This window comes from Camelina sativa, chromosome 5 (genome assembly GCF_030686135.1).
Source record: "Camelina sativa cultivar CO46 ecotype springtype chromosome 5, ASM3068613v1".
NCBI classification, from domain to species: Eukaryota; Viridiplantae; Streptophyta; class Magnoliopsida; order Brassicales; family Brassicaceae; genus Camelina; species Camelina sativa.
The window spans coordinates 30,510,107-30,536,294 of NC_141884.1; the positions used below are offsets into that span (position 1 = coordinate 30,510,107).

The 26,188-nt window shown below is 40.4% G+C and overlaps 3 protein-coding genes across 3 annotated transcripts; 1 reads left to right on the forward strand and 2 right to left on the reverse strand.

Moving 5' to 3' along the window:
* Positions 1-5,142: 5,142 nt before the first annotated feature.
* On the reverse strand, positions 5,143-5,742 carry LOC147944500 (uncharacterized). The gene has a single exon (XM_087512613.1). It carries the CDS (start codon positions 5,740-5,742, stop codon positions 5,143-5,145), a length of 600 nt encoding a protein of 199 aa, XP_087368739.1.
* A 329-nt stretch (positions 5,743-6,071) lies between these two features.
* Positions 6,072-15,998, reverse strand: LOC147944501 (uncharacterized). The gene is made up of 2 exons (XM_087512614.1): positions 15,547-15,998; positions 6,072-6,615 (listed from the first exon to the last, which is right to left on the reverse strand). Exons 1-2 carry the CDS (start codon positions 15,996-15,998, stop codon positions 6,072-6,074), a joined length of 996 nt encoding a protein of 331 aa, XP_087368740.1.
* A 273-nt stretch (positions 15,999-16,271) lies between these two features.
* Positions 16,272-20,014, forward strand: LOC104787516 (uncharacterized). The gene is made up of 12 exons (XM_010513119.3): positions 16,272-16,466; positions 16,545-16,970; positions 17,246-17,556; positions 17,681-17,758; positions 17,848-17,950; positions 18,054-18,142; positions 18,273-18,384; positions 18,549-18,602; positions 18,692-18,740; positions 18,833-18,933; positions 19,023-19,138; positions 19,472-20,014. Exons 2-12 carry the CDS (start codon positions 16,560-16,562, stop codon positions 19,833-19,835), a joined length of 1,788 nt encoding a protein of 595 aa, XP_010511421.1. The 5' UTR covers positions 16,272-16,466; positions 16,545-16,559; the 3' UTR covers positions 19,836-20,014.
* Positions 20,015-26,188: the final 6,174 nt, after the last annotated feature.

The following is a 26,188-nucleotide window of genomic DNA, read 5'->3' on the forward strand; positions in this document are numbered from 1 at the left end:
ATCCAAGTAGCTGATTCCCATCTTTGGAACAGTTCCCCGCACCCTTAACCAACCGTTCTTTCAAGCCAATTGTATTCTTGAATGTCAGGCCTTTTTCCGAGTTGAGCTTGTTAGAAAGTGTTAGGTTCTAACCGACAAGAGTAGGATCCTGTGTAGTTCTAGTTCGCGTTATCCGGACTAGTAGGACTAGGTGAGAACTCGATTTTGGGTATTGGGTATGGATTTGTGCAGAAAAGTGAAGTGTAAACAGAAAGTAAAGGGGAGAAAGTCTTTAGGAGGGGGATGTGTTTTCAAGGTTTACAAGTCTAGTAAAGGATTTGGGTTGAGCAAAACAATGAGTTATTGGTTCTGGGCATAAAACGAAAAGATTAGACAAAGGAAAGAAAGTAAAAATGCTTATGATGTCTAGAGTCCTTAGAAGAAAAGAAAAAGAACCATAGTGATAATAAAGATTTCCCAATCTGCTAGAATGATAATAAGTGAACTTCCCCTAAGACCAAGTATAAAGAGTGAAAGAATGGGTTTGAGATGATGTTTCTGATGAAGGGTAGAGATAGGACCAACTTCGGTTTGGAATGTTCTTTGGGTAGACAGGACGCTGCTCTTGTATGTATCAGTTGGTTTCAACCTTTAGCCTTCTCTTAAGCTCAACTCATTTTTGTGAGAGAACCTTGTCATGTATTGATGAAACCACTCGAGAAGGAGACCATCTAAGTCTCCAACCCTTCACCCTAGCCAAATGAGTTCAACGACATTGCTTAGCTTGATTCACGGTTCTCTGTTAATGAATGTTAAAGGGAATGATTGATAGGATTGCATGTGTAAAAAAAATATAGAGTTCTTTCACCATGCATCATAGAACTAAAAACAAGGACCTTGATTCTAACTATTTTATTTAGCATGTTTTAGGTTCTGAGACCCCATCTTCACACCTCTTCTCCATACTCTATTCTTGATTGTTTGCTTGAGGGCAAGCAAAGAGTAAGCTTGGGGGAGTTGATATGTCTATATTTTGTCTCTCCTTAGCCTATTTTTATCATGCATTTAGCTAGGATAACTCATTGGTTTGCATCGTTTTCTAGTTTTTTCTATACACTTTGCACGTCTAGGTAGCTCTTGCATCATCCTTGCATACATTGTGCATTTTGGAGTATTTCAGGTATTTAGGAAACGTTGGAAGCTATTCTCGTCCGAGCCATGGTCACCATCTTCATTCTCGTCCGAGCCATGGTCACCATCTTCATTCTCGTCCGAGCCATGGTCACCATCTTCATTCTCGTCCGAGCCATGGTCACCATCTCCGTCTCGTCCGAGCCATTGTCACCATCTCCGTTCCGTCCGAGCTATCCGTCCAAGCCATGCTCCTCAGCCTTCCATCCGAGCTATGATGACATTGGATTCCATTCGACGCACATGGACTTGATCGCACATGTCGGGAAGAAAGACGTTTGGTTTCACATGCTTCAGGAGATTACCGAACCGACGCTTTACCTTGTCGTTTTAAGTTTTAGGGCTTTCCATGTTGGACTACTATATATACATTTTGTTAAGTCTTTGCGGAGACAGCTTATCTTTTAATCTCGTTTTCGTTCCCAGAAGGTTTTTAACCTAGCATCCAAAACACGTTCTCAGACTTGTATTCCGATATCGTTGAGATTTATTGAGATTTTCCATTTGATTCCTTCTACAAAGTTGTTAATCTTATTTTTATCTATCTTATTATGCTTGATTCAATGATTTCTGTGTTTGCATCCTTGACTATGATTTTCGGATCTGAGTAGTGTGGTAGTTCCTGAGGATGGGATAGATTAGGTGGAGGATCTTAGGATGTAGAGTGTTTAAGCTTTGATTGTAAAATTCCCTTCTGGACTAGAGTTAGAATTACTTGTTTCTCTCTGATCAATTGGAACTAGGTTCGAGACATTTCCGCACCCAAAAGGTGTTTGATGAAATGTCTGACCAACTAGTGCCAGAGACTTACGTTCCTAGCCTAAGAGATTAGTTGTCTAGGATGTTTGTTGACACGAATGAACTTGTCTGTCATGCCTGCTCGACCACGTTTCTCTAGCGAGAGCTAGGTATGGAAGTGGTTGCGTCTGAGTAGCTTTTGCCAAGAGATTGGATTAGCTAAGTTGTGATGTTCATTGTTTAGGGATACTTTGCTTATAGTATGTTAAACACTCCTTAGACTAGAATACTCCACCGACATCAATTACCCCATCCTTAGGACTTCTTTCTTTCTGATTTTATTACATTCTTGGAACTGTTTCGTTTGTTCATGCTTAGAATCGTTTGCGTTTTTATTCACTTTCGCTTCTTGTCATGCATTCTTGTTTCTTGTTCTGTGACTCATTTCCATTTCGCATTTTGATCATTCTAGGACTCTTAGATAAAAACACTCTTTGAATTGGCTTAACTTGTGATTCCTTGATTGCATCTTGATTGCTAGCAACATCCCATTTGGATTGACACCTTAAATACTACAACACTTAAGGTTAATTGAACCTGCTAGGAGACACAAAAATCTTAGTATCACTGTAATAGTTTGCTTCATAGAACGCCAGTAAATAGCAGTACCTCCACATGTGAATACATATCCTATTTGTGATCTACCAGTATGGGGATCAGATAAGTATCCTGCATCTGCAAAACCAATTAAATCTTTCTTGGATAAATTGGAAAAGAATAACCCATGTCTTTCGTACCTTGAAGGTAACGAAGTATATGTTTAATCCTATTCCAGTGCCGTCGAGTTGGGCATGAGCTAAACCTTGCTAATAAATTCACTGCAAATGATATATCAGGTCTTGTATGGCTAGCAAGGTACATTAATGCCCCTATTGCACTTAAGTATGGTACTTCAGGACCAAGAACTTCTTCATCATTTTCCCGAGGGCGGAATGGATCTTTTTCCACATCAAGTGTTCTTACAACCATTGGACTACTTAAGGGGTGTGCTCCATCCATATAGAACCTTTTAAGCACATTTTCTGTGTATGTCTCTTGATGCACCAAAATACCATTTTTTAGGTGTTCAATTTGTAGTCCCAAACAAAATTTTGTTTTCCCGAGATCTTTCATCTCAAATTCTCTCTTCAAATATTCTATTGTGAAAGAAATCTCTGCAGGAGTTCCCATGATATTTAAATCATCGACATATACTGCGATTATAACAAATCCTTTCTTAAATCTCTTTATAAATATGCATGGACTAACAGGATCATTCTTGTAGCCTCATTATACCACATACGTCCTGACTGTTTTAATCCATAAAGAGATCGATTTAATTTTATGCAGTATTGATCTCGAAAATTAGGTTTCACTGCTTCAGGCAGTTTAAATCCTTCTGGAACTTTCATATAAATATCATTTTCCAATGGTCCATATAAATAGGCTGTGACTACATCCATTAAACGTAAATCAAGTCCTTCTTTTATTGCCAGACTAATGAGGAACCTGAAAGTAGTTGCATCCACCACAGGAGAGTATGTCTCTTCATAATCAATTCCAGGTCTTTGTGAAAAACCTTGTGCAACTAAACGTGGTTTATATCTCACAATTTTACCAATTTCATTCTTCTTTCGCACAAAAACCCATTTATGTTCCACTGGTTTTACACCTTTAGGTATACGGACTACTGGTCCAAAAACTTCTCTCTTTGCAAGAAATTTTAATTCTGCATCTATTGCTTCATTCCATTTTGGCCAATCACTTCTTTTTGTACACTCTGCAATAGATGTTGGTTCATGATCCTCATCCATAACATCAACTGCTACATTGTATGCATATATATCATCGACGTCGATTTGCTTTCGGTTCCATTTTATTCCAGACAAGACATAATTAATTGAGATCTCTTCATTATCAGGTACCTGGATTTCTTTCTTTGTCATGTCTAAGGTCTCTTCCAGAGATTTTTCTTTCATAATTATTTCCTCTGTTTCACCATTGCTAATTTCTGCTCCTTTTCTTTTTCGAGGATTTTTATCTTTGGAACCAACGGGTCTACCACGTTTCAAACGTGTCTTAGAATCATTAGCAGTTTGATTTTGTCCTTCAAGGATATTTATTCTTATTGGAGCATTTACAGCTGGTATATACTCCCTCTGTTTCATAATAAGTGTCATTTTGACACTTTACACACAAATTAAGAAAACATATTTAAATATCTCTTATACCCTTAAAATTGATATTGACTCTTGATATTCTTCAATGAATATGAGGTTAAAGTTAGAAATTTATGCTTAATATTACATTGAAAATCTAAAATGACACTTAATTTGAAACAAAAAAAAATCAGGCCAAAATGACACTCTTTGTGAAACAGAGGGAGTATGATTTGATTACACTTTTTGGATCAGCAAGCGTGTCTGGCAATTGATTTGCTAAACTCTGTAAATGAATTATCTTTTGGACTTCTAATTCACACTCTTTAGTCCGAGGCTCAAGATAAGCCATTGAAAATTGATTCCAATTTATATCTTTATCCAGCTGTTTATTTTCTGCCCCTAATGTTGGGAAAACAGACTCATTAAAATGACAGTCTGCGAATCGAGCCTTGAATAAATCCCCTGTGGATGGCTCAAGATACTTTATTATTGATGGAGAATCAAATCCAACATATATTCCCAACCTCCTTTGAGGTCCCATCTTAGTTCGCTGTGGTGGAGCAATTGGAACATATATAGCACATCCAAAAATTTTAAGATGAGAAATATTTGGTTCCTGACCCATAACTAATTGTGATGGGGAGAACTTATGTTGACTTGTTGGTCTGATGCGAATCAGTTCTGCCGCATGTAACATAGCATGTCCCCAAGCAGATATAGGGAGTTTTGATTTCATTAGTAATGGTCTAGCAATCAGCTGAAGGCGCTTGATTAGTGATTCTGCTAAGCCATTCTGTGTGTGAACATGTGCTACATGATGTTCAACACTTATCCCTATAGACATGCAGTAGTTATTAAAAGATTGAGATGTGAATTCACCAGCATTATCAAGACGGATTTTCTTCAAAGGAAATTCTGGAAAGTGTGCTCGTAGTCTAACCAACTGGGCAAGTAATCTTGCAAATGCTAGGTTTCGAGTTGATAACAAGGATACATGTGACCATCGACTAGATGCGTCAATGAAGACCATAAATTATCTAAAGGTTCCACATGATGGGTGAATAGGCCCACATATATCTCCTTGTATGCGTTCCAGAAAATTAATTTGTTCTGAATTTATCTTTGCTGGCGAAGGTCGTATAATCAACTTGCCTTGTGAACAAGCAACACATGAAAAATCATTAGGAAGAATCTTCGGGTTCTTTAATGAATGACCACATGAATTTGTTATTATCTTTTGCATCATTGTTGTGCCGGGGTGACCTAACCGGTCATGCCAAACTTTTAAAGTTTCTGTGGACTTCTGGTTTACTATAGCATTTGCTTCAATTATATTAATTGTTGTATAGTAAAGCCCAGTGGCAAATGCAGGCAGTCTTTCCACAATATTTTTAGAGCCTTGGGTATTATTTGTGATTTGAAGGTATTCAGTGCTACCTTTGCTCATTGTCTCAATATGGTATCCATTTCTGCGGATATCTTTAAAACTTAATAAGTTTCTATGAGACTTAGGGGAGTATAATGCATCAACAATTTCTAATTTTGTTCCCATAGGCAATGATATATTAGCTCTTCCAGAGCCTTCAATTATCTTTGCACTACCAGTTACGGTACTTACACTTGCTTCTTTCATTGTTAAAGAGGAGAAATAACTCCTATTTTTTAAAATTGTATGACTAGTTGCACTGTCGGCCAAGCATAAATCTCCACCATTCATTGTTCTTCAAATAAGTAAACAAGAATAAATTAATCTCATATAAGTATTACTTAATTAAAAAATATATATATATATAAATAGAAATTTATAAATAAATAAATATCTTTATAAATAAACTTTAACCATGTCTCAAAATACATAAATGCATAGAATAAAGTAAAATAAAATCTGAAATCCAAATAACTAAAAGCCAAAAACAATAAAATAAGAGACAATGTTGAATAAATCTAGCACTTCTAGCTCGATCAGTTTTTCTCTTCTTCAGGAGGGAAGAGATCTGGAATGTCTAGGTGAGCGAGATCACCAAAGTCAAAGTCATCTTCTCCATCTTCAAACACCATATTTGTCTCCACTTTCTTTCCCTTTTCCTTGATTGATTGTTGGTAGAGCTCAACAAGATGTTTTGGGGTACGACAGGTACGGGACCAATGGTCTTTTCCTCCACAACAGTAACATATATTCGGATATGTTGATTTTTCCTGTTTGTTACCACCTTTGTTTTCCCACTTCTGGTGAGAATGGTTCTTAAACTGAATCCCACGGCCACGGCCTTGACCGTATCCACGTCCATGACCACGTCCACGACCACGACCACGACCACGACCTTGACCATTATTATTGGTCTTATCATAGGATGTCACATTCGCTTCAGGGAATGGAGCAGAGCCAGAAGGGCATAGTCCATGATTTTTTAACAACAGCTCATTTTGTTTCTTAGCTACAAGGAGACAAGAGATGAGTTGGGAATACTTCACGAATCCCTTCTCACGGTACTGTGTCTGTAACACCCGCAAACCAATTTTTTGTATTTTGGTAAGGGTGTCGATTGACACCTTCTAGTGAGGCATCGATCGACACCAGTTGTGGCCGGTTTGGTCGGTTCAATTTTAATTGTCCGGTTTGCGGGGTTGGTTTAGGGAAAACCCTAGCTCGGGTTTTTAAGGAGGGAGCTCGAGTTTTTCTCCTCTTTTGGCCGCTTTTGTCAAAAACAGAGAGAAAGAGGAGGAAAGCTTTGTTCTTGAGTTCCTGGGAGTTTTGTGAGATTTTCTTGCTGTTCTTGGGAGATCTAAGGCTGGGAAGGTGTTAAAAGCTTGCTAGGAGTGAGGGAATTCGTCCTTATTGGTCATAAACTTCCTGCAAAGAGGTGAGTGCATGACCATGGCTTATCTAAGCTAAGATCTCTAGATTCTATGTGTTTTGGTGCTTATGTGGTTGTTTCTTTGAGTTCTCTATGATATTTCGTTGCTGTCTGGGCTGGGTTTGGCTTCTGGGAGTGCAAGGAGCGGATTGGAGAAGCTTGGAGGCGAGATTCGGAGTTTCTGATCGAGGGAAATCGCTGCTCGGCATCGGTGTCGGTCGACACCAGTTGGGGTGTCGGTCGACACCAAAGCGAGGACGGCTCGGGACTTTAGCGAGTGTCGAACGCTGCCATGTGGAGGTGTCGGTCGATGCAAACTAGGGTTTTCGGGAGTGTCGGGCAGGGTGTCGGTCGACACCAGTTTGGTGTCGGTCGACACCAGATACTCAGTATCGATCGACACCATCTGGTGTCGGTCGACACCCCTTGTTCAGTTACGATGGACGTCGCATGCTTTGTATATTGCCTGGTTTGTTTTATTGATTGTTGTTTGTGGCATGTGGAGATCTTATTGCTTGTGTGTATAGCCCAGTAGATGGGAGGATTGCCTCACTGAGTGTTTATCAAATACTCATGCATCTCAATTTGTGTTTGTGGTGCAGGTAAAGGCAAAGTGTGATCGTGGAATCAAAGGCAATGAAGAGGAGGATGTTCTAGGGACTCGATTGGATGTTGTCTGGCATTTGCTAGGGTGCTAGAGTTGAGTCATTAGAAACATTGCTAGGTTGCTGGTTTCATGTTTCTTGTTGTTTGGTATTGAGATATTGCCTTGCTATAACATTGGTTTATTATTGGTTTATTATTGGATATTGATTATGTTATTCCGCTGTTGAATGTGTTGTGGTTAGGTGGCTAGTGGGTATGGGACCACTAGCTGTAGTTTATTTTAATATATTATATTTATTATTTATTTATTATCTTAAAAAAAAAAAAAAGGTCGGTTGTTTCATTTTGGTATCAGAGCCCTTACGGTTCTAGGTTTGGGTTCACTAGGTTTCTGTTGTAGATGTTTGAGATTGCATGTCTTGATTGATTATGTGAGTTAGTCAATTGTGTGTGGCATGAAGTCCTAGAACATCCTCTTCGAGCCGAGTGTGTGATTCCACGGTGTGTTTATGTTTCTGTGTTATAATAGAAATTGTTTGCTTAGCCTTCTGTTCATGGTAGTGCAGATGGTTAGAGAGGATGCTGTGACTGGTCGAGGTCGTGGACGCGGACGTGGTCGTGGACGTGGTAGGGGTAGAGCCCCAGTGGTTAGTGAGACCGAGGACCAGAGTGTGACAGCTGAGGGTGTTGGCGAGTCGCAGGATGTTCCGGGGGATTCCGTGAGTGTGGCAGGAGGGGGCGGTATTGATGCTCCAGTGGCCGGTGATGCTAGGGTCCCGGGTGTGGGGGTCCCAGCGGGTGGAGTCCCTGGTGTTGACATTGCGGCTTTGCTAGCACAGTTGTTAGAGCGGTTCCCACCTGTGGTACCGGCTCGGGCTCAGGTAGTGCCACCAGTGGTGGCGGAGGAGCGGCAGCCAGTGGTTGCGGATGTGGGAGAGCATGGACGTTATTTGGCTATGCTCAAGGAGATGAAGGGTCTGTTCACTGAGAGGTTTTTGGGTGGTACAGATCCTACAGCTGCGGATGCTTGGAGGACGAGTGTGGAACGTAACTTCCATACTCTGAGATGTCCTGTGGAGTTTTGGGTGGACATAGGGGTCTACTTTTTGGGTGGTGATGCTGAGTTGTGGTGGAGATCCGTGGTTGCTAGGAGGGTGCAGAGGGAGATGACTTGGGCTGACTTCATCTTGGAGTTCAACCGCAAGTATTTTCCTAGGGAGGCATTGGACCGGTTGGAGGTGCAGTTCCTTCAGATATCTCAGGGGACGCGGTCAGTGCGGGAGCTGGACTTGGAGTTCAGTCGACTTCTATGTTATGGGGGTCGGGCCATGGAGTCTGAGGAGGCTCAGGTCAGGAGGTTCATGAGAGCTCTACGGGATGATTTGAGAGTTCATTGTAGAGGGAGGTACTATGCTACGCGTGCAGAGCTGGTTGAGACTGCAGCAGAGATTGAGGAGGATATCCGGGCACAGTCAGTGTCGGTTACTCCAGCAGTTCAGCCTAGTAAGGCTCAGCAGCAGGGTGGTTCTAGCAGGGGCGGTAGGCATGCTCAGGGAACCAAGAGGAAATGGGAGGCTACGCAGAAGCCGAGTGGTGCAGGTTGCTTCGGTTGTGGGAGCAGAGATCACAGGGTTGCTAGTTGTCCCAAGAGGAGTGTTCCGTCGACAGGACCTCGGGTATGTTATCACTGTAGGGAGACAGGGCACATCAGGCCTTTTTGTCCCAAGTTGCAGCCGGCAGCCGTGGCAGCGTTGCAGCAGGTGCAGCCTGGTGGTCAGCAGGTGGCACGGATTGAGCAGGGGCCTCGGTTTTACACAACAGCTGAGACTGGTGGAACCAGTGCCGGGGCGATCACAAGTATATTTTCTGGTACTTAAACTTTGTGAATTTTAGTAGGTTCAGATTGTATATGTTTCCTGTGATAAAGTGTTAGGTTCTCAACACATGAGGTTTGTGTAGGGACCTTGTTGGTGGGCGGGTTTAAGTCCCATGTTATGTTTGATTCTGGAGCTTCGCATAGCTTCATTACTCCAGAGTGTGCAGAGTGTGCGGGGATCAGCGGGGATCCTGGAGAGCGTGCAGGAGTTGTCAGAGTTGCGGGAGGCGAGTTCCTGAGAGTGATTGGACGAGCTAGAGGAATTGATATTCAGATCGCAGGAGAGTCGTGGCCAGCAGATTTGCTTATCAGTCCAGTGGAGCTGTATGATGTTATTCTCGGGATGGATTGGTTGCATCGGCATAGGGTGCATTTGGATTGCCATCGGGGTAGAGTGGAGTTTGAGCGTTCAGGAGGGAAGTTGGTTTTTCAGGGTATTAGACCGACTTCGGGGAGTCTCGTGATCTCAGCCATTCAGGCTGGGAAGATGATCGAGAAGGGCCGTGAGGCTTATCTGGTTACTATATCTATGCCAGAGTCAGTGGGGAAGTCTACGGTTAGCGGTATTCCAGTAGTGGAAGAGTTCGAGGATGTGTTTCAGTCTTTGCAGGGATTACCACCATCTCGGTCGGATCCCTTTACCATTGAACTGGAACCGGGGACGACACCGTTATCTAAGGCCCCTTACAGAATGGCTCCAGCAGAGATGGCAGAGCTGAAGAAGCAGCTAGAAGATTTGTTGAGTAAGGGATTCATCCGTCCTAGTGTATCACCGTGGGGAGCGCCGGTGTTGTTTGTGAAGAAGAAGGATGGGAGTTTCAGGTTGTGTATTGATTATCGGGGTTTGAACCGGGTCACTGTGAAGAACAAGTATCCTCTTCCTAGGATCGATGAGTTGTTGGATCAGTTGAGGGGTGCTACTTGGTTCTCCAAGGTAGATCTGGCGTCGGGTTATCATCAGATACCGATAGATGAGGCAGATGTGAGGAAGACTGCTTTCAGGACGAGATATGGGCACTATGAGTTTGTGGTGATGCCCTTCGGATTGACTAACGCGCCAGCAGCGTTTATGAGATTGATGAACAGTGTGTTTCAGGAGTTTCTGGATGTATCTGTCATCATTTTTATCGACGATATCCTGGTCTATTCTAAGAGTCCTGAGGAGCATGCAGTGCATTTGAGGGCAGTTATGGAGAAGCTGCGGGAGCAGAAGTTGTTTGCCAAGTTGAGCAAGTGTAGTTTTTGGCAGCGTGAGATGGGCTTTCTGGGTCACATTGTTTCTGCAGAGGGGGTTTCTGTAGATCCAGAGAAGATTCAGGCTATCAGGGATTGGCCTAGACCGCAGAATGCCACAGAGATCAGGAGTTTCCTTGGTTTGGCAGGGTACTACAGGAGATTTGTGCAGGGGTTTGCAAGCAGAGCACGTCCTATGACTAAGTTGACAGGGAAGGATGTTCCTTTTGTCTGGTCAGAAGAGTGTGAGGAAGGCTTTGCAAGCCTGAAGGAGATGTTGACTACTGCGCCAGTGTTGGCTTTGCCTGAGCAGGGAGAACCCTATGTGGTTTATACAGATGCATCTAGAGTTGGTTTGGGGTGTGTTCTGATGCAGCATGGGAAGGTGATTGCCTATGCATCGCGGCAGTTGCGGGTGCATGAAGGCAACTATCCTACCCATGACTTGGAGATGGGTGCTGTAGTTTTTGCCCTGAAGATTTGGAGGTCTTATCTTTATGGTGCAAAGGTACAGGTGTTTACAGATCATAAGAGCCTGAAGTATATATTCACTCAGCCTGAGCTGAATTTGAGACAGAGGCGGTGGATGGAGCTTGTGGCAGATTATGATTTGGAGATAGCCTATCATCCTGGAAAGGCTAACACGGTTGCAGATGCTCTGAGTCGGAAGAGGGTAGCTTCGGCTCAGGAGCAGGAGATGGAGTCACTGGTAGGGGAGATCAGTGCTTTGAGCTTGTGTGCTGTTTCACAGGAACTGTTGGGTTTGGAAGCAGTAGATAGAGCAGATCTTCTGAGTAGAGTGCGGATGGCTCAGGAGAAGGATTTGAGGCTGGTGAATGCCTCTAAGGATGTGGATTCAGAGTATCAGGTCTCAGATAATGGTACTATCTTGGTGCACGGTCGGGTTTGTGTGCCCAAGGATGAGGAGTTGAGACAGGAGATTCTGAGAGAGGCTCATGCGAGCAAGTTGTCCATTCATCCAGGAGCGACTAAGATGTACCGTGATCTCAAGAGGTACTATCATTGGGTCGGGATGAAGAAGGATGTAGCTAGTTGGGTTTCGAGGTGTGATGTGTGTCAGCTAGTGAAGGCTGAGCATCAGGTTCCTGGCGGGTTACTGAAGAGTTTACCCATTCCTGAGTGGAAGTGGGATATGATCACTATGGATTTTGTGGTGGGATTGCCAGTGTCACGGACCTTTGATGCTATTTGGGTCATTGTGGACCGGTTGACCAAGTCAGCACATTTTCTGGCCATTAAGAAGACTGATGGAGCAGCGGTCTTGGCTAAGAAGTATGTGAGGGAGATAGTCAGGTTGCATGGGGTGCCAGCGAGCATTGTCTCTGATAGGGATTCCAAGTTCACTTCGGTGTTCTGGAAGGCGTTTCAGGCAGAGATGAGCACTAAGGTGCATATGAGCACAGCTTATCATCCCCAGACTGATGGACAGTCAGAGAAGACGATCCAGACGCTGGAGGATTTGCTGAGGATGTGTGTGTTGGATTGGGGTGGCCATTGGGCAGATCACCTGAACCTGGTAGAGTTTGCTTACAACAACAGCTATCAGGCGAGTATTAAGATGGCTCCTTATGAGGCTTTATATGGGAGGCCATGTCGTACACCATTATGCTGGACTCAGGTGGGGGAGAGGAGCATGTTTGGTGCTAGTTTTGTTCAGGAGACCTCAGAGAAGATTCGGGTTCTCAAGCTGAACATGAAGGAGGCTCAGGATAGGCAGAGGAGTTATGCAGATAGGAGGAGGAGAGATCTTGAGTTTCAGGTGGGAGACAGAGTGTACCTCAAGATGGCCATGTTGCGGGGTCCGAACAGGTCATTGTCAGAGACTAAGTTGAGTCCGAGGTATATGGGTCCATTCAGGGTGATTGAGCGGGTTGGACCAGTGGCATATAGATTGGAGTTACCTGAGGTGATGCGTGCATTCCATAAGGTTTTCCATGTGTCTATGTTGCGGAAGTGTCTCCGTGAGGGAGAGGAGGGGTTGGCTAAGATTCCTGAGGATCTTCAGCCTAACATGACTTTGGAGGCGAGACCAGTGAGGGTTCTCGAGAGGAGGATCAAGGAACTTCGGAAGAAGAAGATTCCTTTGATGAGAGTCCTGTGGGACTGTGATGGTGTTGAGGAACAGACTTGGGAGCCTGAGGCAAAGATGAAGGCAAGGTTCAAGAAGTGGTATGAGAAGCAAGCCGCGACTTGAGCTTGTTTAGCCTGGTCCCATCTGTAATCCGTGGCTGGAGCGGGAATGGAGTATTCCAGCCCATCTCTCTTGTTACTCGGTCACTTGGGGTGGTTGGTTGTGCGACTCAGTAACAAGATGAGGTGGTGTTTGGGGTACAAAGTTTCCGTGAGGCGGGGTTGTGAAGAGAAGTTTCCAAAAGTGGGAAGTTTCCAAAAATGGAAAGTGCTAAATATGGAAAGTTTTGCGGGAGTCAGAATTGTCCATTTTAGCGGTGGGAAGCCTTGGAGGGGATTTTGTGCCTTTGTGGCGGACTTTCGAGTCAGAGTGCCTGTGTATGGTGTTCTGGTTAGACATTGTGTGGCCCTTGTGGCGGACTTTCGAGTCAGAGTGCCTGTGTGTGGCGGCCTTGTTAGACATTGTGTGGCCTTTGTGGCGGGCTTTTAGCCAAATTGTGTGGCCTTTGTGGCGGGCTTTTAGCCAATTGTGTGGCCTTTGTGGCGGGCTTTTAGCCATTTGTTGGCCTTTGTGGCGGGCTGTTTAGCCAGAGTGTCTTTGTGATGGTCCTTCGGGACAGATGGTCTTTGTGACGGTCCTTCGGGACAGATGGTCTTTGTGACGGTCATTCGGGACAGATGGTCTTTGTGACGGTCCTTCGGGACAGATAGTCTTTGTGACGGTCCTTCGGGACAGACGGTCTTTGTGACGGTCCTTTGGGGACGAGTGGCCTTGGTGGCGGTCCTTTTTAGGACATTTTGTTTGGCCTTGGTGGCGGTCCTCGTGAGGACATTTTTGTTGGCCTTTGTGGCGGCCCTTGTGGCGTATATATGATCCTTGTGCGGTCATGGGGTATCCCGGTGTGGGAATATGTGGTTGGTAAGACATTGAGATGTTTTACGCGAGCCACGGGAAGGAAACCTGGATAGGGATAGGACTCAGACGTGTTCAGAATCGTTTGCTCGCGACTCTTGGAGGACTTAGGTTCTCCTAGTACTGTCATATTCAGAGACTTTGTGGCTTGGGAATATGGTTGGTATATCGACTTCGGATGACGATCCGGGGGCGCGCTGTAGGGTGGCAACCCGAGAGACGAGTTTGGATTTTTCCTTATATCATTTGGCATGCAGACTTAGGTCTGATGAGGAGCCAATAAAAAACTCAAGGTTTAGGCCTATGAGTAAAGGGAAGTCCAAAAAGTCAAGAGCAAATGACACCTGGAGCGTGAGTCTATCGCCTAGAGGTGACCTTCTGTAGATCGGTCGGAGGAGTGCAGGCCGTGGAGACGGTTGCACGGGAGTCCTTGACTGATGGTTGTTCGAGATTCGAGGATGAATCTAGTTTGGTGGGGGAGAATTGTAACACCCGCAAACCAATTTTTGGTATTTTGGTAAGGGTGTCGATCGACACCTTCTAGTGAGGCATCGATCGACACCAGTTGTGGCCGGTTTGGTGGTTCAATTTTAATTGTCCGGTTTGCGGGGTTGGTTTAGGGAAAACCCTAGCTCGGGTTTTTAAGGAGGGAGCTCGAGTTTTTCTCCTCTTTTGGCCGGTTTTGTCAAAAACAAAGAGAAAGAGGAGGAAAGCTTTGTTCTTGAGTTCCTGGGAGTTTTGTGAGATTTTCTTGCTGTTCTTGGGAGATCTAAGGCTGGGAAGGTGTTAAAAGCTTGCTAGGAGTGAGGGAATTCGTCCTTATTGGTCAGAAACTTCCTGCAAAGAGGTGAGTGCATGACCATGGCTTATCTAAGCTAAGATCTCTAGATTCTATGTGTTTTGGTGCTTATGTGGTTGTTTCTTTGAGTTCTCTATGATATTTCGTTGCTGTCTGGGCTGGGTTTGGCTTCTGGGAGTGCAAGGAGCGGATTGGAGAAGCTTGGAGGCGAGATTCGGAGTTTCTGATCGAGGGAAATCGCTGCTCGGCATCGGTGTCGGTCGACACCAGTTGGGGTGTCGGTCGACACCAACGCGAGGACGGCTCGGGACTTTAGCGAGTGTCGAACGATGCCATGTGGAGGTGTCGGTCGATGCAAACTAGGGTTTTCGGGAGTGTCGGGCAGGGTGTCGGTCGACACCAGTTTGGTGTCGGTCGACACCAGATACTCAGTATCGATCGACACCATCTGGTGTCGGTCGACACCCCTTGTTAAGTTACGATGGACGTCGCATGCTTTGTATATTGTCTGGTTTGTTTTATTGATTGTTGTTTGTGGCATGTGGAGATCTTATTGCTTGTGTGTATAGCCCAGTAGATGGGAGGATTGCCTCACTGAGTGTTTATCAAATACTCATGCATCTCAATTTGTGTTTGTGGTGCAGGTAAAGGCAAAGTGTGATCGTGGAATCAAAGGCAATGAAGAGGAGGATGTTCTAGGGACTCGATTGGATGTTGTCTGGCATTTGCTAGGGTGCTAGAGTTGAGTCATTAGAAACATTGCTAGGTTGCTGGTTTCATGTTTCTTGTTGTTTGGTATTGAGATATTGCCTTGCTATAACATTGGTTTATTATTGGTTTATTATTGGATATTGATTATGTTATTCCGCTGTTGAATGTGTTGTGGTTAGGTGGCTAGTGGGTATGGGACCACTAGCTGTAGTTTATTTTAATATATTATATTTATTATTTATTTATTATCTAAAAAAAAAAAAAAGGTCGGTTGTTTCAGTGTCTGCAGGACAATGTTATTAGCATGAAAAGTGGAGAATGTTTTCTCCAACTTGTCTGCATCCGTGATTTTCTCTCCACATAATTCCAATTTGGAAGTTATTTTGAACAAAGCTGAGTTGTACTCACTTATAGACTTGAAGTCTTGTAATCTCAGGTGAATCCAATCATAGCGAGCCTTAGGTAAGATCACAGTCTTCTGATGATCATACATTTCCTTTAGATCATTCCAAAGGATTTGTGGGTCTTTCACACTCAAGTATTCATTCTTGAGATCCTCATGGAGGTGATGACGAAGGAAAATCATAGCTTTGGACTTGTCCTTGCTTTGAGTTTGATTTCCTTCTTTGATGGTGTCAAGGAGATCTTTTGAATCTAGATGAATTTCAGCATCTAGTGCCCATACCAAGTAGTTGTCTCCACTGATGTCAAGAGCTCCAAATTCAAGACTAGTGAGTTTTGACATGACTTTTAGCTTTAAAGAACGTGCTGATAACGTGTTATAGATAGATAAAAGAAGAGGAAGATATGAGTGTCTTATTCCAATGAATGAAAGGTCTTTTATATAGGAATACAAAAAGAGGATTTTGCTTGATTACAAAATAAACCTAGTTTACAAGAGACTTCTAGAAGATGGGCCTTATAATGGGCATCCATCTATTATTCATAACAGATCGTAATTTATAAACCGCTTCATATGGATGTTATTATGGGCCTAAACGGGCTTAGCATTGAAAAAATAGCCAATAACATGCAAAATAAATGGGTTTAACTTTTATTTTCGTTTAAACGACGCAGTTTCTTGTGTCGCCGATCTTAGCTCATCTCTTCTTTCCACAAGCAGAGACAGACGAACAAAGATACGGTTAGGACGGAATACTCCACCGGAAAAGTTAATTCTCGTTCCCAACGGTGCCGGAGGAGTAGAGGAAAGGTAATAGACAGGTCAATAGTTAAATTTCTCGTTTCAATTTTGTGATTGGGGGCTTAATAGGTTGAAATCTGAATTCAGGGTGATCGAAACAAAATGGGTAAGCACAGGAAGAGAGATGCTGATTTGGAAGACGATACTCCATCTTCAGCATCGTCGTCTTCGTCTTTCTCGTCATACAGCTCCGACGAGTCTGATTCGTCTTCTAGAAAACGGAGGAAGAAGCAAAGGGAGCGGCGGAAAAGTGACGGAGGAAGTTATGAGAGAGAGAAGCGGAGGAAGAGAGAGAAGGAGAAGGAGAAGGAGAAGAAGAGGAAGAAGATGGAGAGGAGGGAGAGAAAGAGGAGAGATTCGAAGAAGAAGAGGAGGAGCAAAAAGCGTGATTATGAGTCTCAGTCTGGTTCTGATGATCCCATCTCTGATGAAGAAAGTTCACAGGATGAGCCTGAAACTGTGGTAAAAGAGATGCTTTTGGAGTTTCCTAATGTTGGCAGTGATTTGAAACAGGTAATGTGATACTTCTTTAATCTAGATAGGTTTGGTTTATGAGTAGTAGGATTTGTGGTGAACCTGAAATCTTTGTCCAATATCTCTGTATGAGCTGAGATTTCGAATTTCATTACCTTTTTGTGTAGCTGGTGAAAATGATACGCCTTTCCCCGAACTAGATTTAGTTATGAGTAGTAGTATTTTATGGTGGATCTGAATAATTGCTAGTGCTATGCCTCCAATGTCTTTGTTTTTCTTTTTTTGATATTTCGAGTTTATGTCCTTTTTTGTAGCTTTTGAAAATGATAGATGATGGGCAAGCGGTTGATATAAAGGGTATTTCCGAGAGCGCTTTGAAGAAGCGGTTGAAAAAGCTGTTTCTTTCTTTGAAGCTTAAGGAACGTGGGGATAGAGTCTTTTTATTACCACCAGGTGCTTCTCCTTCTTTAGATATGGTGGGACATCTTATAAAAGGCGGGGAAGAAGAAGTTGAAAAAACCCTTGATGATTCTGCCCCGTTAAAGAAGACTGAAAAGGTTTTGGCAGATGAGAACGATTTGGGATCGAATTCAGCTGATGATGATGTTGCTGGTCCAAAGAAGAGGTGATTCACGCTTTCTCTTTGTTGCATTCTAGTGTTCTTGATTTTAATTAGTTATTCTATTAGATCTTAATGTGGGTGTAGACTTTGGAGGATAAAACATGATGGTGTTTCATTTTCATTGTAGGGTGATTGGACCTGCAATGCCATCCGCTGAGTTACTTGCTGCAGCAGCAAAGCTGACAGAAGCTCAGGCTGAACTTAGGTGCTTTAATTGATTACCAGCTCTAAGATTATCATTTATAATATTTATAGGTAATAAACCGTTTAATAAATATTCATAATATGCCTCAGAGAAGCTGAGCTAGCAGAAGATTCAGAATATTTCATTGGACCTGCTCCACCAGCTGTTGTTGCAGAAGTTGCATCATCGAACGAGGCAGAGCGATTTGAAGAGGTTCATAGTTTTCCTTCTGGCATTGTAGATACAATTCTTTTTTTTCAAAGTTTATTGATAGCGTATTCGCTAGAGTAGCATCTCATACTCCTAACGTAAGCAGGTGACACGGATTATGGAAGCTGAACCTGATAGTCCATACGATGTTTTAGGAGTAAATCACAATATGGCTGCTGATAATATGAAGAAGAGGTATGGATTCTGTTACACTTTTGGAATCTAGAAAAATGGTTATTAGTCACTAATTAACTGCGCTCAATCATTTTACACAATTTTACGCAAACAGTTGACATAATTTGATATAGAAAATTCTGGTCTGTAGGTATTGGAAGCTGTCTCTTCTTGTTCACCCAGACAAATGTTCTCATCCCCAAGCCCAGGAAGCTTTCGTTTTACTGAATAAAGCTTTCAAGGAATTACAAGATCCAGAAAAGGTGAGATAATGAATCATCTACTGTCTGGTTGTTTTTCTATATGCTCTCAGAGACTTACTGAATCATGTGGCCACTCAACATTTATTTATGTATATTCCCTTAATACCATCTCTTTTGTTGCCCTTTGTTTTATATCTCTAATGTATTACCGACACTGTCTACAGAGAAAAGCAATGGATGACAAGATTAAACTTAAGGAGGAACAAGAGGCATTTAAGGTTTGTAATTCTGCCTGATTGATCTATGCAATCCTTCGGGGTAAATCTGTTTGTCTGGCATACAAAGACACGGTATTCTTGCTCTGCAGGCTGAATTACGCTCAATGCAAGAAGCAGCACAATGGAGAAGATCTCAAGGTGATGATGAATTACTGTGTTATGCAGGCTCCGTAATTTCTTTGCCTTTATTACGGTATGAAAATTTAATGCTGTTTTTCTTGGGTTTTCAGGCATATCAATGGAAGGTGATGCAGAGCTGCTGGCAGCAACTGAGGTTAAACCTATACCTAAAAGAGATGAGTGGATGACCACCCTTCCTCCTGAAAGAAAGGTGAGAGATCGACAATTACCATTGGTAGAAAAAGGTTTTTAACTATTGGTTAGGGTAAAAATTTATTTGTATCTCGGGTTCTTCTGCAGGTTGGAGTGGCCGTGCAACAATCAACAACATTTAGCAGAACTGCTAGAGAAGGACGCGGAGACACTACAGCTTGGACAGATACTCCTATGGACAAAGCTGAAAGAGCAAAGATGAAGTAAGTTAACACCAATTTTGTCAACCTTTCAGCATTTGTTAACGACACTTCACGAGGTTGTTTTGTAATAAAAGCAAAAATCACATTGGTTCTATTTGAAGGAGTTCAGCTGCTCATACTTAAGCTATAACTAGCCTAGGACTGAATGCAGCGGATTGTAGCTGTTGTGAGTTGCTTAAAGATTAGTTAGTAAGGGCTGGATTTTATAGGGCTGTCTCTACAGATTGTAGAGAGCCCTCTCAGAAATTAGATCTCTCTGTTTTGCGATTGTAGGAATTTTTTGAAGTTTCATAGCTTTGTTCTTATTTTTGTTTTTTCCGGTGTTCTTATCAGTTACTTGGAGGCATACAACAAGGCGAGTGCGCTTGCATCAAACGAAGGGGAAAATATGAAAAGAAGCATGGATGCTGAGCTTGTGGACAAGTATAACAAAGAGAAAAGAGCAAAGTCTCTGGTGGAGAAGCACAGAGAAGAGTCATCTTCTTCTTCAAGCCGTCCGAAGAAGAAGACGAAGTTGTCTTCATCAAAAGAGAAAACCGAAAAGGACGAGTGGGTGGGGAAACATCCGTGGAAGCCATGGGACCGTGAGAACGACCTCACTGCCGGGAGACAAAAGGTGAAACTTGATGCTGAGGGTATGGCTGAAGGTTTGGCGTCCAAGTTTTCTTCTGGGAATTTCCAAAGAAGCTTTCTTTGAAGTGAAAAGCTTGTTGCATGTAACTTTTTGACCATATATGTATCTAATGAAGTTTTTCTTTAAACTGAAAACTTTAACCAGGAAAAGTTTTTCTCATTTGCAAACTGCTACATTTGAACATGATTGGACACACATGCTTAAAAGTTAATGTTGCATAGGAATTTAGTAAGATTATAAAATCTGAGTCAATGTTGCATCTATATTAACATTTTGTTTTATGCCCTTTTAGTTTTGCTTATTTAAATTTTTATTTATAACATTAACTCTTCAAAAGTTTTCAAAAATAGCATTATTTCATATTTTCTTTCCTAAATATTTTACATTCCATTTCGACTAAAAAGTTTCAGCAAAATCAATATGGAAACACAAAATATGATATATTTAACTACATCTTCCATTGTGTATTGAAAATATTCTATCTATGAATCTTTTGCAAACCAAAAAAACAACAATTTGATTCCTATTTTGTTTTACAAAACCTATGAGTTTTGATTCTTAATGTAAAAAGAACTTCGATTCACATTTATTTAAATATTAATTAATATATATATATATAAACTTAATAAAATTTTAAAATATTACGAATATGTAAAATTAAAAAAGTTCAAAATACTATATAATATGGTTATATAGTAGATGAGTTATAAAGACGATATGTTGGAATTAATAAACTATCATTAAATTTGTGCTAACATGGATTAAATCCTCATTTTATTATTTGTCAACACTATTAATATTAGAATATTTGACATAGAAAATTAAGTTGATTTAACTAAGATTGTGTAAAATAATTAAATCATTAGGAAAAATGTGACTTAATCATAGCGTATAAATGAGTTTATTATGTATTTAGATCCCTTATTTTATTTTTTGTTATAGTAATTTAAAATCAAAATAAAATCTCAAACACTAAACAAAACAAACTAAATATAACAAATAAATAGTCATGAAGTATATTACGGGTTAAAAAATATAGCTACACAAACGGTCAAAAAATTTAGTTATTTCTCTATTTGCAAAACATCAAATATTTAGCAAAAAAAATACAATATAAAATATAAATAATAATAAAAATTATATGCACGCGGTGTATCGCGGATTAAAATCTAGTAATTATTACGTTTTATACGTTCCATATAATTTCTCTGAATAATAACATAAAAAGGAAAAGTGGGCTAGTAACCAAGTAATTGACCAAGTAAAAATGAGGATGGCTAGAGTGTTTCGTATATTTACTACAAGTACGACCAAGAAAATCCTTCTTCCCACATGATATTAAAGGTTGAAAAAGTATTATCAAACTTTAACACTTGAAAAAGGTTTGATAAACCGTTAACGATCATCAACACTGCATATTTTCGTCATGCTGAGTCCACAGCTAAAATTCCAGAAACATCCACCACACCTGAAGAATTCTGAAAAAGCGGCCAAGGATAGACCGAACCTGAAGAATTAGCTCAAGGCGTGTCAAGAGATGCATACGTGAACGTTGTAATGTCTCTCAAGATGGCTGCCTTGGAACACAAGGAATTACCGAAAAGTGCAAACTATGATATCATGGATTGTAATTGTAACGGCAGCATGACGATAGTGAAGGACTTGGTCGGGAAAAATAAAGATGTGGCAGCGCAAGAAGATGACACAGAAGATGGAGAATCTCCTTTCCATTGCCGTTGGAGCCACCGTAGCTGTTGCCTGTTGGTGGGTGAAGACGACGATGAGTACACATACCGTCGTAATGTATGTGATGATCATGTACATTGAACATCATATTACTAAGAAGAAAGAAGAGCAGCCAGCGGGAACGCTTATGCCTTTGAGATCATCATCTCAATCTTGAAAAGGCTTAACCTGGAGAATACGATCCTATCAAATCTTGATATATATTTTACTACTGGTTTGGTATGGCTTAGTTTCCAACGAAACTTTCTTTCAGTTTTTAGTGACTATATAGAGTATTGAATTCGTCCTATGGAATGCCATCCGCGCGCGTGTGGGAAGGTGATAGGAAATATCCGAATTCTCATTCTTCTATGGATGATATTAAGTTATATATGTTTGATTGATCTGTGTTGTCGATGGATGGAAAATTTTAAAGCTTCGACGCGGAGGGAGATCGTATACGGCTAAGAGATGTAAGGACACTGAATCATCATCGGCACCTTTAAATCTTCTATTTTTAGCTAGGCTTTAAGTATTTATACTACAGAACAACAGGTAATTAAATTCTCTTTACGAAATTGGATCACTGTTTCTCTGTTTGTATCTTCCTTTCACACAATCTTCCTCCTTTTATTCCTACAGCTACCATAGAAGGCGTAGCATATGCTAAAAACTCGAGCATGCTACAAAAACAAGGTTCAGTATACACTCATTCTTGTATTATTCTTTTCATGTGTTGCCCATTCGCTTGGCAATAAAGTTGAATTTGTATTAATTGATGTGTTATTTCAGTCGGAAGTAAATAAGTAAAATATTTTGAAGAATTGTTAAGAGTTTTCTATAATCTTGTTGATTATTTTTCTACAATTTGTAAAATCTCCCAAACAATCTCTATATTTTAATGATATTTTTTTCATGACTTTACTTGTGAAAAAGTGTACAGAGTCATAAAAATTAATAACACCAAACTTTAAAAGAGTTTAACAAAATCCTGATTGAATAACAACAGATTCTACATAACATTTGAAATCATTAAAATTTTATTTAAATCACAAACCAATAACACAATCTTAATTAAATGAAAAATACGCTCGTAGAATATGAATGATCGCAAGTCACCTCGAGCGAGCAACATCAATTACTAACATTTTTATAGCATATTGCATATATAAATGTTTGGTCCAAAGTCTTTCTAAAAAACGCGACCACCTTCAAGTCCCTCCATGCTAGCTATTAGGCACCTCAGACGACAAATTATGCATATCTAGACTATCTAGTTTGAATTCTATTATTATCACATGAACTTAATTTATGATTATATTTTTTGTGGAAATTACTACTATTTTTAATATTTTATTAGGCAAAGTTCATCGTGATGTATGCCTTCTTAATATTATCATAGAGGTTATTTTTGCCTCGGATGATTCTAACGTCATTTCCTTTCATTCTGCTTTTATCTAGTGCAAGGTTCCCTCCTTTCATACTTGATCACGAGGAAAATCGTTTTTGTCCATTCTGCCATGTCTAGAATATATCAACCACTGAAGATCTTCGGTTTCATTATCATAATGTACTGATGTTACCATACTTGTTGCAAGAGTATCTGTTGAGCCATCTTTAGTTGTTATATAATCAATGTTGGCGACCGTATGTTTGTGAAGCCCAACTAAGCACATTTCACCTCAATAATAGAAAATACTGCCTACTTGTACTCTAGGACCTGGACCAGTCCTCTTTTTCACATTAGCTTGGACCCCCATATACCTGCATTTAAAGTCCGCAGTTGTAATGATGTCTTTCGGGAGTTTTAGTTGGCATAATATTCGTTCAATCACATCAAACCGCATCAAAGCTGACTCTACTATCTCATGGTTTCCGGTTTCTCTCTGTGTTTCAATTATCCCTAAATCAAAAATTTTAACGTCTGCAATCGTTCTGCTATTGAGATCTTCTCTCTTACAACCGCATAACGGTTGCAGATGTTAAAAATTTCGATTCAAGGACAACTGAAGCAGGGAGAAACCTAAAACCATGAGATAGTGGAATCGGTTTTGATGCGGTTTGACGCGGTTAGACGAAGATTATGCCAACTAAAACTCTCGAAAGGCATCCTTACAACCGCGAAAACCAATTGCAAATTTATGAAGGGTCCAAACTAATATGAAAAAGAGGACTCGTCCAGTTCCTGGAGTACAAGTAGGCGATATATTCTATTATTGGGGTGAAATGCACAAACATATGGTTGCTAGCATTGATTATATGACGGCTAAAGATGGCTCAATAGATACTCTTGCAACAAGTATGGTAACATCAGGACAATATGATAATGAAACCAAGGATCTTCAGTGGTTGATAGATTATGGACATGGCGAAACGGACAAGAATGGTTTACCTCGTGATCAAACTATGAGAAGAGGGAACTTGCACTAGATAGAAATAGAATGAAAGGAAATGACGTTAGAGTCATCCAAGGCAGAGACGACCCCTATGATAATACTAAGAATGTATACATCTATGATGGAATTTATCTACTAAGATATTAAAAATGGTTGTAAATTCCACAAAAAAATATAATCATAATTATTAAGTTTTTGTGATAATAATAGAATTCAGACTAGATCGTCTAGAAAACGAGAACCTTGTGAGGATGGAACCTACACAACACCAACCACCCGTCCTGGTCCTTAACCGATCTATAAATAAACGCAAAGCTTTCGTAAGAATTATGGAACCGTAACATAATAATAACAAGTATGTAAAAACTCGATGATATATATATGCTATTGAAACAAAGACGCAACAACAACATAAAGTTTTTTTTTAATCTCGGGTAAAATCTCAATTCTGACACTAACAAGAACAAAAACAAATAACATAAAAGCAAAATAAATTTCATTCTGACAACACATTAATCAAGTAAAAAAAAAAATCACAGCTTAAACAGAAAATTAAAATGGACATATATATAATCATCAACATAAGCTGTATATAAAACAATAAAAATAGTGAAACAACAAATTGAATGAGTAAGTACCTTAACAGGCCGAGAAAATAGATTTAGATTACAAAATAAGGAGCGGGATGAAACAAGACGCCGAAAACTAAAAGAGAAAAGGAAAACTACAAATGAGAAATGGTTGAAAATATCAATTGTAAAATTGTTTTTTTTTTCTTGGATATGAGATTGTGGTAGAGAGTAAAGAAAAACCCTCTATTTAATAGAATTTTAGGATGATGCGTTAGATGACTTTTCACCGTAGAAAGTTTTAGTCATTAAGAACCCCAGATTTTTTCTTACAATTCAATGGATCTTAAGATTTACTCATTGTTTTTTTTTTGGCACATTTGTCTGAAAATCATTAACATGAATGGAAAATATATATATTTTCTTTTTTAAAAAATATTTTTTACATATGTGTAATATATTCAGCTATTTTGAAAAAGTTGAATGGGTACAGCTAAAAATAATGAATCATATAATTAAATGTTTGATTGTTTTAATTTGAATATGACTTTCACAAGATTGTCATTTAATTAATGAGTAGTACTTGTATGGGCAGATAGCATAGTCATTATGGTTAAAAGAAGGTATTCCAAATTTTAAGTTTCATACACAAATTAAAACGCAAACGAAAAATGTCAATATATAGGCCAAATACCTAAGTCATGTTTATGTTATGTGGAAACTTAAAATTTTCAGTATAAATTAACAAAGCCATTATTCCATTATGTCCATGACACATCACTACAAATATGTTATCGTATTCGTATGTACATTATATATGAGTACGAAGCGCTTGTTGCAGTTCTTTATATACATAGATTTTTTCCAAAACGTACGCATACAAACCAATTTGGCTTAATGTATACATATGATGAAGTTGTTGAATGGATATATTAATGTTTTGTTGCAATGACAAAAGTAAAGAAATATAAGTAGGAAGGTTTTTTGGTCACAATATTTTGAAGACAGTTGGGGTTAAAAACACATATCTTACGTACTGAGATTACGAGATATTTTCCAACGAAAAAATGGTGATATAGATAATGTAGTTTTTTCGTAGAGTACAAAAGAAATAACAAATGGACGGACAATGGATTTGGACCTCCTTAATAGATAGATATATACTTATTTTTCTTATATAATTTTGTTTCCAATACGGCAATACCTGTAAATCTGTAATGGAAGCATAACATGAAATTTCCTAAGAAAATGCTCAGAGTGATAAGAAAGAGAACTGTATTCTTTATTATCGATATCGAAATCATAACAGAATGTAACCGTAAGAGTCTCTAGACGCAGCTAGAGCAATACTCTCACTCACAAATGTCACATGCGACTCTGTTAACACACACAAACAACATGAATGAAAAGAATAACAAACACCAGTCATTTATACGTCTTCTTCTTCACGTGCTTCTTCTGTTTCCACTTCCTTAGCATGTGACCTCCTTCGAGTGTAGACTATAAATGGCTTATCAATACCCCCCCCCCCCCCTTTCAACACGAAGCTTGTCCTCAAGCGCCAATTCAGGATACTGTCTGTGTAAATCATTTGCTATCTCCCATGAATCATCATAACTCGGCAATCCGGCCCAATGAACCAATACTTCTAGTAGACCTTCAGCATTGTAACGAGAGTCTAACACATCTTCCGGTACCACGATCAGCTCATCTGACTCATTGAGAG

Coding starts and splice junctions, on each gene's coding strand:
- LOC147944500 (XM_087512613.1), bottom strand. CDS start 5,742: ATGAAAGAAGCAAGTGTAAGTACCGTAACTGGTAGTGCAAAGATAATT.
- LOC147944501 (XM_087512614.1), bottom strand. CDS start 15,998: ATGTCAAAACTCACTAGTCTTGAATTTGGAGCTCTTGACATCAGTGGA. Junction 6,616..15,546: donor ACTTTTCATGCTAATAACAT/TGTCCTGCAGAC, acceptor AATTGGTTTGCG/GGTGTTACAGACACAGTACC.
- LOC104787516 (XM_010513119.3), top strand. CDS start 16,560: ATGGGTAAGCACAGGAAGAGAGATGCTGATTTGGAAGACGATACTCCA. Junction 18,741..18,832: donor ACAATGGAGAAGATCTCAAG/GTGATGATGAAT, acceptor TTGGGTTTTCAG/GCATATCAATGGAAGGTGAT. Junction 19,139..19,471: donor GCTGAAAGAGCAAAGATGAA/GTAAGTTAACAC, acceptor TGTTCTTATCAG/TTACTTGGAGGCATACAACA.